Here is a 14,674-nt window from a genome sequence, read left to right as displayed (position 1 = left end):
CGGTATTAATATCGGTCGGAATTTCTACGTAATGCATCTGTATCTGGTGCCACGTGACATTCTAACACACTTCGATTCTTCTCGTTTAATACACCGATATCAAGTTTCTCGATTGTTATCCATACGTATCGCATCACTGGTATCGCTACACTATCCATTGCTCATTGCCTGTCCCCTATCCCTCAGTGTTTCCCTCCCTTTGTAGTTTGGCGCTTTGATCAACAACCGCGTAAGTTTTGGCAGAGTACTGTGCGAGTTCTATCGTTTGATCATCGATCGTCGACCGAGATACTCCCGTACCGCGCTAAGCGACCTCGTGCGATAATGTCAATTCGTTCGGCTTGATATACGGTCCACAGATTAGCTCGACGAGATTCCGAAGAAACCGTGCCGCTATCGTGTGTCTGCGTACACGGCGTGGATTCTCGCGGCTGACTTATGACGGCTCGTATCACTCTGCACGGATTCCGGTATCGTAGCACGGGGACTCGTAACTCGGGGATGGGATCAATTACGTACTTGTTAATACCGATACGTATCAATTGCACAACATTGTGGCATCAAACGGGTGGATGTTGGTACAAACGGGGAATGTATTGTCTTCGATACTGGCGTCGCTTGGTTACACTTTCGACGAGCCGTGAATCATTATTAACACTACAATTAAACTTATTAATTGTAGGTGAACCGTGTTTGGGAATACTATTCTATTCGGTTGTTCGGAAAGTCATTTCGTTTTCTTTGCTGAAAATGAAACACGATTTTTTTAGAGTGTACACACATTTTATTAAATTATATATTCTCTATTTTGGAAAACGAAATTACTTTCCGAACAACCTGATATTTCCATGGAAATAGGTTTCTATGGAATTTCATAAGTATCTTTAAAAATACAGGATGGCCATTGAAAAATTGAAGAGTTTTAAAAAGTCGTGACTTGTTCTCAATCTTTTTTATTTTATGTTCACTCGAGAGATGTTTTTCATATATAGTACCAAATACAATCCATTAATTATATTTCTAAACAATGTAATAGAATATTACAGAAACACGAGTTTGTGAAAGATAGTTTCTTTTTATATCGTTCAATCTTTCAGTAGCTGTCCTGTAGAAAAGGAAAGGTAAATTTATTTACAAATATAATTAGTTTCCTATTTCAATGATTGTCACCGAATATTGTTGGCAAAGGTGTCGTTGATAATTGAGTAATTTTAAGCAATTCAAAATGGTTTGGACGATCCCTTTATATTTTTGACAAAGGCGTCGTTGATAATTGAGTAATTTTAAGAAGTTCAAAATGGTTTGAACGATCCCTTTATACTGTTGGCAAAGGCATCGTTGATAATTGAGTAATTTTGAAAAATTCAACATGATTTGAACGATCCCTTTATATTGTTGGCAAAGGCGTCGTTAAAAATTGAGTAATTTTAAGAAGTTCAAAATCGTTTAGACGATTCCTTCATACTGTTGACAAAGGCATCGTTGATAATTGAGTAATTTTATGAAGTTCAGCATGATTTGGACAATCCCTTTATATCGTTGGTAAAGGCGTCGTTAATAATTGACTAATTTTAAAAAGTTCAAAATGTTTTGGACAATCCCTTTATATTGTGGCAAAGGCGTCGTTGATAATTGAGTAATTTTAAGAAGTTCAAAATGGTTTGGACGATTCCTTCATACTGTTGACAAAAGCATCGTTGATAATTGAGTAATTTTATGAAGTTCAAAATGGTTTGGACGATCCCTTTATATTCTTGACAAAGGCGTCGTTGATAATTGAATAATTTTAAGAAGTTCAAAATGTTTTGGACAATCCCTTTATATTGTGGCAAAGGCGTCGTTGATAATTGAGTAATTTTAAGAAGTTCAAAATGGTTTTGACGATTCCTTCATACTGTTGACAAAGGCATCGTTGATAATTGAGTAATTTTATGAAGTTCAGCATGATTTGGACAATCCCTTTATATCGTTGGTAAAGGCGTCGTTAATAATTGACTAATTTTAAAAAGTTCAAAATGTTTTGGACAATCCCTTTATATTGTGGCAAAGGCGTCGTTGATAGTTGAGTAATTTTAAGAAGTTCAAAATCATTTAGACGATTGCTTTATATTGTTGGCAAAGGCGTCGTTGATAATTGAGTAATTTTGAAAAGTTCAACATGATTTGAACGATCCCTTTATATTGTTGGCAAAGGCATCGTTGATAATTGAGTAATTTTAAAAAGTTCAAAATGGTTTGGACGATCCCTTTATATTGTTGGCAAAAGCATCCTTGATAATTGAGTAATTTTAAGAAGTTCAAAATGGTTTGGACGATCCCTTTGGTAATTTTATCAAAAGTGTTAAATGGGTCCGAGTTTTACGTAATCGATGGGCATTGAGAAGAGGGTCGTTGAATAAGTCTCGAATCGTTCGTAAACACGGAGCGATAAAAGAATATATATATATATATATATACTTATATAGAATATATATATATATATATATATATATATTTCAGACTTAAATACATCGATAGGATCGAAACACGTCTTAGTATCCTCGTTACCGACAGCGTGTCATCAATTACGAGGTGATCCGTCAACCGATGCCCACGATAAAACGAACAAGCCGCTTTTCGTGAACGAATCAGATAGCAAGGACAGGGATACTCCAAGTTACGAGCAGAAACTGCTAAATAATTAATCCCCGGGCCGCTAAGTTCTTCCGGGGTGAATTTATACAGCAGACGTATTCGTGTGCTTTATTCATTAGCGGTTGAAATTTGAATACCGAACCGATGATATCAGGAACCATTTGAGAAAGCGATTCCGTCGAAGCGGCTTGTATAATGCAGCTGGAATTATTCTTCGGTGACTAACAAACGATACAAGTCACCATTCGAATATATAACAGCTTCGCAAGCTGCTTTGATTTTACGAGGGTAAAATAAATACGAACATTTCAGTTTCCTTCCGAAAGAGAAAAATATATTTCAACTTTATTCGTTGTACGAAGGTTTGAAATAATTGTACGATTTGATAAGAAGGATTAAATTATAGAAAACATTTGTACGTAATGTAAATTGTACGGAGAAATACAAATTATTTGTATTTATATTGCGCGTATCGCCGAAAAGGTCTTTATTTATTGAAAAGAGTTAAAACGCCAATCGAAAATATATATTAATGATGAAGCTTGGTTCGAAAGTGCAATGAATTGAAAAATTCCAAAAATGTTTCGACTTTCATTTATACGAAAGAGAAATATAATGAATAAATAATAGGAAAAAGGGGAACGTAGCTGTGTATTTTTAGATCAGTAATAATAAATTTGTCATTTATTGAAGATATTTTGGGAAGAGAAATATTACACGTGTCGAGCAATTTTGCCTTAGAAAGTATGAGTACGATCTCTAACTCAATACACTCACGCGGGAGGATTTTATTCTGTGTAGAATATGTATCGTATCGTTTTTATGATGAGAATTTTTATGAATAAGAAATTTATGTTAATACGATTAAAATCTGGTAGTCGTAAAAATAAAAAGCCATGTTTATTAAACTCAAAATTACTATGTATGTCGTATCAAATTTTAAATTAGCAATTTTTTAATTTCTTCTCATGTAGCATGCATTCGAGGAAAAATACAACGAAGTGTGTTTGAATCCCACGACTTTGAACCAGATTATTTTTTACAAACCATAAACGAAATTACTGATCCAAGTATGTAGATAAAAAAATTTGAAACAAAGTTTGTGTCACGATCAATTACAAAAAGACTTTTACTCGTGTACAGATTATTTTGAATGTCAGTCAATTTACAAACGGTAATTATTATTGCTTACTGAAATTATTGCTATTTAAGTATAAAAGTATCTAGATTAAAAAAAAATTGAAACAAAGTTTGTGTCACGATCAATTAAAAAAATACTTTTACTCGTGTACAGATTATTTTGAATGTCAGTTAATTTACAAACTGTAATTATTATTGCTTACTGAAATTATTGCTATTTAAGTATAAAAGTATCTATATTAAAAAAAAATTGAAACAAAGTTTGTGTCACGATCAATTAAAAAAATACTTTTACTCGTGTATAGATTATTTTGAATGTCAGTCAATTTACAAACGGTAATTATTATTGCTTCCTGAAATTATTGCTATTCAGTGAATTATGTTCGTGGTCGACGTTGCTATACATCGTTTACGTTACTCTTGACGTATACATGTTTATCTTTTTCGAAGAATGGTACACGCGATGTGGTATCTTGGAGCTCGAGATAAAAATCACTTCGTTCCCCGGTTTCAAGTAAACCGTTGACTCGGTAACCAATTTTGCAAACCATGGGAGCCTTAACGATGCGCTTCAACGATAGTTATAACGAACTCACGAAGGGATGTACTTTTTCCAATATCTGGTGCACGCTACAGAATCGTTTCAACCAAAACTTCAAAGCGTGGGCGAAGCCTACAAAGAAATTCGTATCGAAGTGATTCCAAAGCACGTAATTAAACGCGTACCTTTAACTTTAGTGTATTTTTTCGTATACGTTTCGACCACTTTGAGTACCTCTTTGGTACGATAGAATCAAAATCAAATGTTTCGTACAAAGTCTGAAAACATCTACAGGTAAAAATAATCTTTTGATACCATATTATAAAAATAAAGAAACTAACCCAAAAAAAAGACGATCATCGGTAACCAGAGTTCAATTAATAAATATTGAAAACGAAACGATGTATCCAAAGAAATTTTATCACATTTAATACAGAACTTCCTACATTCTTGTCTACGAAAGAAAATTACTAATTATTATTATTCAAATTTTAAACGAATAAGAACCTTGCAATTTTAATTAACCATAATTGTACCATTAACACGACTTTGTATCCAAAGAAATTTTATCACATTCAATACAGTACTTCCTACATTCTTATTTACAAAAGAAAATTACTAATTATTAATATCCAAATTTTAAACAAATAAGAACCTTCAATTTTCATTAACCACAATTACACCATTAACACTACTTTGTGTACAAATGAAACTTACCAAATCACCTATCCACCGTATTAAATTTCGAAACATTCATCATCAAAGAAATAAACCATGCTCCTAGAAGCTACGCATTTAATCGTTCCTTCTTCGAACGCGACAACCGGTGTACAAACTCGTACAGAAAAAATGTCTCTTAACTTTTTCGAGAAATTCTAAATCGTGTTTCGGTATCGGTCAGCAGCTCGTAGTCTCTAATCTTGTTTGTCGGGGCGCGAAATAGGAGCAGTTTCACGGAAACCGTGCCGTTTTGCGGTATTATGCCGCGAGCGTTCAACCGGTAACCCGGCGTCGCACGATAACGCAATTAGATCCCTACCGGTGCGTTTGTCATTGCGAACAATTTGCAATTTTCTCGGTGTTCGGGTGGCGATGAAGTTGGGCCGCGCGGTTAGCAAATAATTCGATAGGAATCCAGGGATGCGTAACGCTTCTGTTGACCACGGTTAGGTTGTTCATAATCACGACGTCAACGAGCCCCGCCGGATGTTGCGCGAAATTACCGGAGTCGTTATACTCGCCCAACGAGCCCGAGACCCGTTTTCTCGGTATTCGTATCGCGTCGACGAAGTCGGCTATTATCGTTTACAGTCGGTCGGGTTAGGTATGAATTGAAAGATCGCTTGTTTATTCACTCGTCGGAGAACTTTGCGACCTAGTACGATCTACGGTTAGTAAAAAATGGGGAACATCGAAAGTGAAATTGATATTCATTGAGAAAGCAGGAAGTTTGTAATTGGAAATTGAAAATCGGTCGACGGGTGTAGAATCAGAATGGCGAAGGGTAAGAAAAGCTTGTAAATAGTAAATTTGAGGGATACTGGGGTTTGGGTAATATTTTTGTATTTTGGATTACTAAACTGGTTGTAAGAATAAAATAAGTTTGATAATTACACGATTGATTATCAATCCAGTATTTTCCAAAGGTGTCTCGTGATTTAAGAGGTGTTTGAAAGGAATTTTCGAACGTGGAACGAGGTGTGTGATTTAAACGTTTTTTTTTATTAATATATTGAATGTCTGGACGTTACCAAGTTACGAGTATATTTTTCTCACACCATGGTAAATCTATCGCTCGTCCGGTAGGTAGAAATTATTTTTCAGAGGGAGTCTGAAAATAGTTTCTAAAAAATTAGAAAATAATCTGTAACTAATGTTCCTTCCAGTTTCGTTTCCCCGTTTTACAAACTTAAAGAGCGAAATGTGTTTATCCTTTTCAAGGGGCCACTACATAATCGAATATTACGGACACGAATAATGAAATTTCTTCTCGACTGTCCGCTTTACGTCCCGTTTTCTATTGTTTTCGCAAACGAGTCGGACAATTTGCCAGACATCGGTTTATCGTTCACGGTAACCGTCATCTTTCGGCTCTTTAAACGCGATAATTTCACTTCTGATCGCGATCAAGCCAGCCAAAATGGCGCTGAGTTTCTGCAATTCGCAATGCACCTCCACTGTTCGCCTCGATAGAGCAGTATAGAGCGATTTGCTTTAATACGGGCGCATAAAAGCCAGCAATTGCCACGAATATACCTGGCTGCAGTCGCCCCTATTATGCAGCGTCGACGGCCGCGATCGACGCGACTTGAATAGAAACAGAGATGCCCGCGAATAATAATAATAATAATAATAATAATAATAATAATAATAATAGTAATGGTAATGATAATATTTGACCGCGTTGGTATCTCGAAAATTTGTCGAGCGTCTGAACTTTCGAAAATTCCTAAAACTGCACGTGTGTTTGAAAAATCAAATGTGTTAGAGCAAAATAATAGTTATGATAATAATAATGATAATAATAATGATAATAATAATAATAATAGTGCTAGTAATAATAATATTTGACAGCGTTAGTATCTCGAAAATTTGTCGAACGTCTGACCTTTCGAAAATTCCTAAAACTGCACGTGTGTTTGAAAAATTAAAGATGTTAGAGCAAAATAATAATAATGATAATAATAATAATAATAATAATAATAGTAACGGTAATGATAATATTTGACCGCGTTGTTATCTCGAAATTTTGTCGAGCGTCTGAACTTTCGAAAATCCTAAAACTGCACGTGTATTTGAAAAATCAAATGTGTTAGAGCAAAATAATAATAATGATAATAATAATAATACTAATAGTAATGGTAATAATAATATTTGATCGCGTTAGTATCTCGAAATTTTGTCGAACGTCTGACCTTTCGAAAATTCCTAAAACTGTATGTGTGTTTAAAAAATAAGAGGTTTTAGAGCGAAATAATAATAATAACAATAGTAATAATAATAATAATAATAATAGTAATAATAATATTTAACCGCGTTAGTATCTCGAAAATTTGTCGAATGTCTGACCTTTCGAAAATTCCTAAAACTGCACGTGTGTTTGAAAAATTAAAGATGTTAGAGCAAAATAATAATAATGATAATAATAATAATACTAATAGTAATGGTAATAATAATATTTGATCGCGTTAGTATCTCGAAAATTTGTCGAACGTCTGACCTTTCGAAAATTCCTAAAACTGTATGTGTGTTTAAAAAATAAGAGGTTTTAGAGCGAAATAATAATAATAACAATAGTAATAATAATAATAATAATAATAGTAATAATAATATTTAACCGCGTTAGTATCTCGAAAATTTGTCGAACGTCTGACCTTCTGAAAATTCCTAAAACTGCACGTGTGTTTGAAAAATTAAAGGTGTTAGAGCAAAATAATAATAATAATAATAATCATAATAATAGTGCTAGTAATAATAATATTTGACAGCGTTGGTATCTCGAAAATTTGTCGAACGTCTGACCTTTCGAAAATTCCTAAAATTGCACGTGTGTTTGAAAAATTAAAGGTTTTAGAGCAAAATAATAATAATACCAATAATAGTAATGGTAATGATAATATTTGATCGCGTTAGTACCTCGAAAATTTGTCGAAAGTCTAACCTTTCGAAAAATTCCTAAAATTGCACGTGTTATTGAAAAATAAGAGGTTTTAGAGCTTCATGAAAATTCATACCGTCAGCGAGGCAATGATCGCGTAGAGGGGAATTTAACGATCCATTTGTGTACAGGCTCCCAATAAACGTGCAATTCTTGCATGCAACGGAACTGCTTCGATGTATCCGCGTATCGTACCTGATTTCGGATAAATATTGGGTTGTTCGGAAAGTAATTTTGTTCTCTAAACTGGAAAATATATAATTTAATAAAATGTTTATACAATCTAAAAAAATCGTGTTTCATTTTCACGAAAAAAAAAGAAACTAAATGACTTTCCGAACAATCCAATATTTTAGGACTTGTGTAACAATATGGAAACTATATTTTTCTTCGAACGAAAGATGGAGAACGTGTTCCGTGGATGAGGAAGAAATGGACGGTTGAAAATTATGTTCTCCTTGGAATAAAAAAGATTGAATAAATATTTTGTGTATAAGAAAACATTGGAAACGAGGTAATTAAATTTTCTGGAATAAACAAGTACAGGGTACATTCTGTGTACAAAAATGCATAAAAAATAGAGAGTAGAATTTTTTGACACGAGGCTTCGTATCGAAGATACGAGAAAATCAATTTTGAAAGTATTTCGTTTACTATAAAAAACTATTCTTCAACATTGTATTTACTCTTCGTTATAAAGTTACCATCTATTGCAATTGTATATACATTACAGCCTATATAATCGTCTTTTTTTTATACTCTACAAAATACATTGGTATTGAACATTCTTCCATCAGCACGTGAAAAATAAACAATTTTTCAAAATCAGAATAACAATAATATCGACTTCCAAACAACCCTAAACCCCAATTCACAACTCTTGGAAGAAGTAAAACAACCGTGGTCTTGCTTTACAAATTTTACCATTAATTCTTATTTAATTATTGATTCTTCTACCCGGGTCTCGATTTTGAAAAATCGAACAGAGAAGCTTCGTTCTTCGATCCACCGTATCGAGCCGGTCCCGCTCGTGAAATTTTCGCTCTCTTATGCCCGGGGCAAATTATCCGAGCGACGATTCATTATTCACCGTCCTCTCTCTTAATACCACTTCTGCGCCGGTGGAATTTCATGGTCATTAATCAGATGTAATCGAAAAGAGGGGGACGAAAAGTAACCGGAGAGCCCGGAAATTCAGGTTTGTATCAATTACGCGATTAATCATCGTTAGGTCATTATTACGAGGTCCGGTGCACGCTGAACAGCCCAGTCGATTTCACGCGTCCACGAGTTGCACACTTCTGGGAGCAGTTCCAGGGAGTTACGACGACTGGCTCGAGGCGTCAGAAGCACATAGAGTGGAGGAGAAAGAGGGAGGGGGGTGTGGAGTGTGGGGGGAGGGGAGCCTCGTTACACAAGAATCTCCGTACCTACGATTACTGTTCGATTGCCTTTTAACGTCTTCAAGAGGACCAATTGGAGACGTCGCGGGCAATCTAGCTGGAAACGCTCAGGAAAGTGTTCCACAGTTGCTACGAACGATAATTGTGAATGTCTCCTATCAAACTAAATTGCTACTTATCGCAGAAATTGCTACTCACGATTACAAATCGCACCGCGCAACTTCTCCATCGTTGCGTAAGAAATTCCTCTTTTCCTTTTTACGTTGCTTCCTTTCACGAATTCAGATTACACTCTTTCTTACGTTCGTTTTCCACTTGCGTTTCGTTTATCGTTTGATAAGAACGAATTATACGCGCGATCGTTTCCGCATTACGGGTACTCGCTTTATTCCTCGAGATCAAAGCGGAAACGTGTACGTTTATCGCGATGTACGGATCGCTGTCGTGTATTTTTACTTGGTTTGTAAATTTTCCTAAGGTCATTTTTAACCGGGATATTATTTTCATACCGTGTATTGATTTCACGTTAACTTCTGGTAATGTATTGCGTTCTGTTTCGTAATTTTCAATTCTTTATGTTAACGAGTCGTCTACTTTAACAAAAAAAAAAAAAAAAACAAATTTTCCTATAATGTTACCCGTACAGGTGCTCTTAACTTTAATTGCATCGATAGAGTAACGTTCAGTTGATGTTGATAAATAATAATACCAAAGATCGTTCGAACAACTGATCGTATTTGAATTACGTTACCAGAAAATTAGAAAAACTGTTGTCGAGATTGGGACCTCCCTCTAATCGATATATATATTCATATATGCGCGTATAGAAGTATTGCAAAAAAGGTTACTTCTCTTTTTCCGATTCTGAGAGCTTCTCGATGCGTTTCTCCGGTTGAAATGAACTTTCAGTGGCAGACGACACACTTATGCGATTTATGCGCATAGCTTTTACCAAGCAACTGATGGAACAACTCTATGGGGCGTGAAATTGTTTACATGCACGTTACAAGGCCATTACGTCGAGTCTATTGGATTTTTATACGCACCTGAACTTCTAAGGCATGGTAAGCAAATATGAGGCCAAGCAGTATCACAGTAGACACAGAGATCAGGGTTTTCAATGCTGTCGAGTAAAACGAGGCCTGCAACATAAAACATCGTCCTCGTAAATCTCGGTTCTGGGACACGGTATATAGCCCTTATTCTACGACCACTTAAATTTATATCGTTTTCGCTAAACAGGCAGCGATATGATGCAAACGTGAGAGCAAACGATTTATAGAGTAATCGCTTCTTCCGCTAATCTTTTAAAAATGAAAGAGTCGAGTAGCCAGAAATCGAAGTAAATAGTAATGAAATGACACATTCTAAGACCATTTAAAACAAATTGTAATACTTGGAGATCAACAATTTAATAGAGGAATCGTTTGTCACTGATGAAAAATATTACAAACAACGAATAACGAGAAATTGATACAAATACTGATAAAATATCGTTACATAGTTAAAATCGAAGACTTAAATTCTAAAATTCTAAATTCTAAATTCTAAATTCTAAATTCTAAATTCTAAATTCTAAATTCTAAATTCTAAATTCTAAAATTCTAAATTCTAAATTCTAAATTCTAAATTCTAAATTCTAAATTCTAAATTCTAAATTCTAAATCCTAAATTCTAAAATTCTAAATTCTAAAATTCTAAAATTCTAAAATTCTAAAATTCTAAAATTCTAAAATTCTAAAATTCTAAAATTCTAAAATTCTAAAATTCTAAAATTCTAAAATTCTAAAATTCTAAAATTCTAAAATTCTAAATTCTAAAATTCTAAATTCTAAAATTTTAAATTCTAAAAATTCTTCTAAACGTGTTTATAAATATTCTGTATCACTTTCTCGTCTTTCGATTTCTTCCAAAACCTTGAGTTTCAGATTCGTGTACGGAATGAGAATAAGTATCGAAAAACAGGATGAAATTATTCTCAACACCTATTTATTACAAGCAGATGATCTCCTTCCACTTGTTATTTTTCAAATTAAGTTCGTACCTCTACCTTTTTATGCACCTTTTGTAGCTTTTTATAGTGCTTCGTGTTTCTATTTTCCTTTATAGCGTGCAGTACATAACAATTATGTTTCCATTAACTTCCACTCGATGAATTAAAACCGTGAAAGGTACACGACACTCGTTCGAACATTTTTATTATAAAACTTTCCCACCGTAGAACTTTCAATTGAATTCGATACACGTTTAATTACCCATCTGAAAAACTATACGTTATTCGAGAGCATACTTGATACGCGATACCTAAATAATTCGAATTTTTCTATATCGGATATCTCGGGCACGCTGTGCATAATTGCGCGAGATTTTAACAGAGTTCGGTTCGCGGCGTACGAAGAATGAAAATAAAATCACCCTCATAAAAATTCATATCGTCGACGAGTGATCACGGAAACCAGTGCTTAACAATACGTCTATTCAAGTGTTGAAATATTCGCGATAAATGTACACTTTTCGCTTGTATTTATTTCAAACGGAAGCTGTTCAAACCCTGTTTCAATATACATAACAATGATACTCAGAAAGGGAATACATCAAGAGCGAATTACAATCTGAAAAAAAAGCTCGATTAAAATCATTTCGTATAATTTCAATACTTATAACCCGGTGAAAGAAACTTTACAAAATATTAAATTCAATCAAACCTATTTCATCGAATAATTATTTAAAACACTCTGATAGTTCTCACGTAGATCACGAAGATAATTTACCAATTTGTTTACTCAACAATTGCTAACACTATTTATCAATAAAAATACAAAACAAGCACCATGTACACGTAAGCTCTAAAAATGAATACATTCGAATATAACGTTTAAAAATAATTAAAAAAATTAGTATCGGTACCCTGTTTCTCATTCTTTCCCATTTATTAAAAATCTAAGAGACGAGGTATGGAATTTTTGTTCGTCGTTCAAGTCACGAACCGATTTACTCAACTTTTTGGAGAGACCATTCGAGACTCGGAGTGAAAGCTTTTTTGCGAGAGCCTAATCGCGATAGCGCTGTTAAACGCGAGTACACTCGCGCAGACACGGGTATAATGAAATATTCAGACGTCTGTTGCTCATTCCTCACTCGTAAAAGTCGAACGTTACGTTTTTACCGACGATGTTAATTCCCCCTCACCGTGATGCGTCTTCGGTGCTCGTAAACGAGAGCCGATATTCGGAGCGTTGCCTTGCAGAAATAAACTTTCGTATCGTGGGGCGCGATTCACCGTTCGAAAATAAATAAAAACCGCGGAATAAATTTTTTTCGTACGGGGCTTCGTTTTCGAGATAATCGATCGCGAACGTGATTCGAGCACAAATTTTTTCGTCGTTCGGTCCGCTTGGAATAAAATTCTACGGTATTGGCGCTATCACAATACTGATCATTAGCCATTCATACCGCTATTGTTATTTTTATGTTCGTTCGGTGAATGTTAGATCTACGATCTAGCGGGAGAATTAATTCTGGAAACATTCAAATTTTTTCCTCATAGCTATCAGATTTTATTATTATAGTATGCACGAGGTACTATCACCAGGCAGAGGATGATTCTTCGAGGGAATGTAAATGGAGAATATGCAATATAATTTGTCCGTACGGAGTTTCGTCCTCGAGAAAATTAATTTTGAAAATTTATAGGGCATATTTTCGTGTCTGATCATTGCTCGGTGTTTCTACTTGCGTCGATAATGGTAAACGTTGACAGTGATAAAATATCATCTGTTTGAACTCGATGTAATTAGTTAGAAAATAAATAACACTGTGTTATAGTTAATATTCACGAGTATCGACACAAGTAGAAATAGGGGATACTGAACAGACGTGTCGATCATGGATGAATTTGTATAGTAATTTTCCTCGAAAGCAAAGTTTACCTGTTGTGTAACATTCTGCATAGTGAACTAACTTGCATCATTAAATGCGTTGAGTGTTACAATTAGATAATGCAGCTGCCAGCAGAGAAGGTCGTTTAACATTATTTTAAATTTATCCAACGATAAACTGACTAAACCCTCCAGGCAATAACAAGTTGATATGCTCCATTTAATTTTACTCCAATTACCTTCGAACCATCCCTTATCTATATAATATCGTGATATTAATTAGCGACGAGAAAAGTGTAACGTTGGAAATAGTTAAAGATCACCTTTAAACAAATTTACCAACACTCGAAACGCTGCAAAATATTCCCATTGACGAAAAACACGAAACTTGATACGACCATCCCCCATTTTTAACCCTCGTACCATGACTGAGAGTTCATCAGAGACCCCAGCCTCATTATTTCGTTAACAATTCATCGAGTTGATAGAATTAATGCTTGCCATTTTAGATTATTCTCTTCTTCGATCTTTGTTTAATTTTATACCGTGGTCACGTGTTTCTAAATTATCTTTAATAGATCGAAAGTAAAGTTAAGCCTGAGGTCGGTTAAAGATCCCTTGCAGTGCTTTTTATATTTAATTGTACACTAGACTTGAACAAGAGAAATTTTCAGAAGATCATTTCAGTAGATACGTATGTTTTCAATTACTCAATTGTAAAGTAAACGAGGATTTTCTTTTTTCTTTTGCCTTTTAAAGTATCTTTATCCCGAAATGTTTGTAATATAATTTTTCAAGAAATTTTCAGAACATCATTTAAGTAGATACGTATGTTTCCAATTACTCAATTGCAAAGTAATCGAGGATTTTCTTTTTTCTGTTGCCTTTTAAAGTATCTTTATACCGAAATTATTGTAATATAATTTTTCAAAATAAATCGCACAGATTAATCCACCACCAGTGTATTCTACTGTATACTTATGTCTAAGGATTGAACAAACAATTAAATTCAAATATTTCATCCCCTCAAAGTATATACATCGAATCACAAATTTATTTCCCGATACGTTCCAAAATGCAAAAGAAACGTAACAATAGTCGAGAGTTAAACGATTAAACGATCTAACGTTCCGTTACAAAAATTGAAATTGTTTATCTCGGAGAAATTAAGCCTCGCGGACACCAGTTTGTTACAACGATGAATGTTTCTTCTTATTAACGATCGTTCAAATTTTTGTTCGAATTTTTCGAACAATTCTTCCAATTTTTATTTCACTGAATCTACGATACGGATTGCGAGGATAATGAAATTTATTTCAAATGTTTCATCTCCTCAAAGTATATACATCGAATCACAAATTTATTTCCCGATACGTTCCAAAATGCAAAAGAAACGTAACAATAGTCGAGAGTTAAACGA

General features: G+C 34.3%; 1 protein-coding gene across 1 annotated transcript in view; it reads right to left on the bottom strand.

Moving 5' to 3' along the window:
• The window catches only part of Sk (small conductance calcium-activated potassium channel), a 414,746-nt gene that overhangs the window by 52,425 nt on the left and 347,647 nt on the right, over positions 1 to 14,674 (bottom strand). Inside the window, exon 6 of the mRNA XM_076312794.1 lies at positions 10,423 to 10,518. Coding sequence (XP_076168909.1) covers positions 10,423 to 10,518 — 96 coding nt within the window. The remainder of the gene's footprint in view (positions 1 to 10,422; positions 10,519 to 14,674) is intronic.

The sequence above is a fragment of the Ptiloglossa arizonensis genome, chromosome 5 (assembly GCF_051014685.1).
Source record: "Ptiloglossa arizonensis isolate GNS036 chromosome 5, iyPtiAriz1_principal, whole genome shotgun sequence".
Lineage (NCBI taxonomy): Eukaryota > Metazoa > Arthropoda > Insecta > Hymenoptera > Colletidae > Ptiloglossa > Ptiloglossa arizonensis.
The sequence above is the reverse complement of the archived record's forward strand: the minus strand, read 5'-3'. Positions and strand labels throughout refer to the sequence as shown.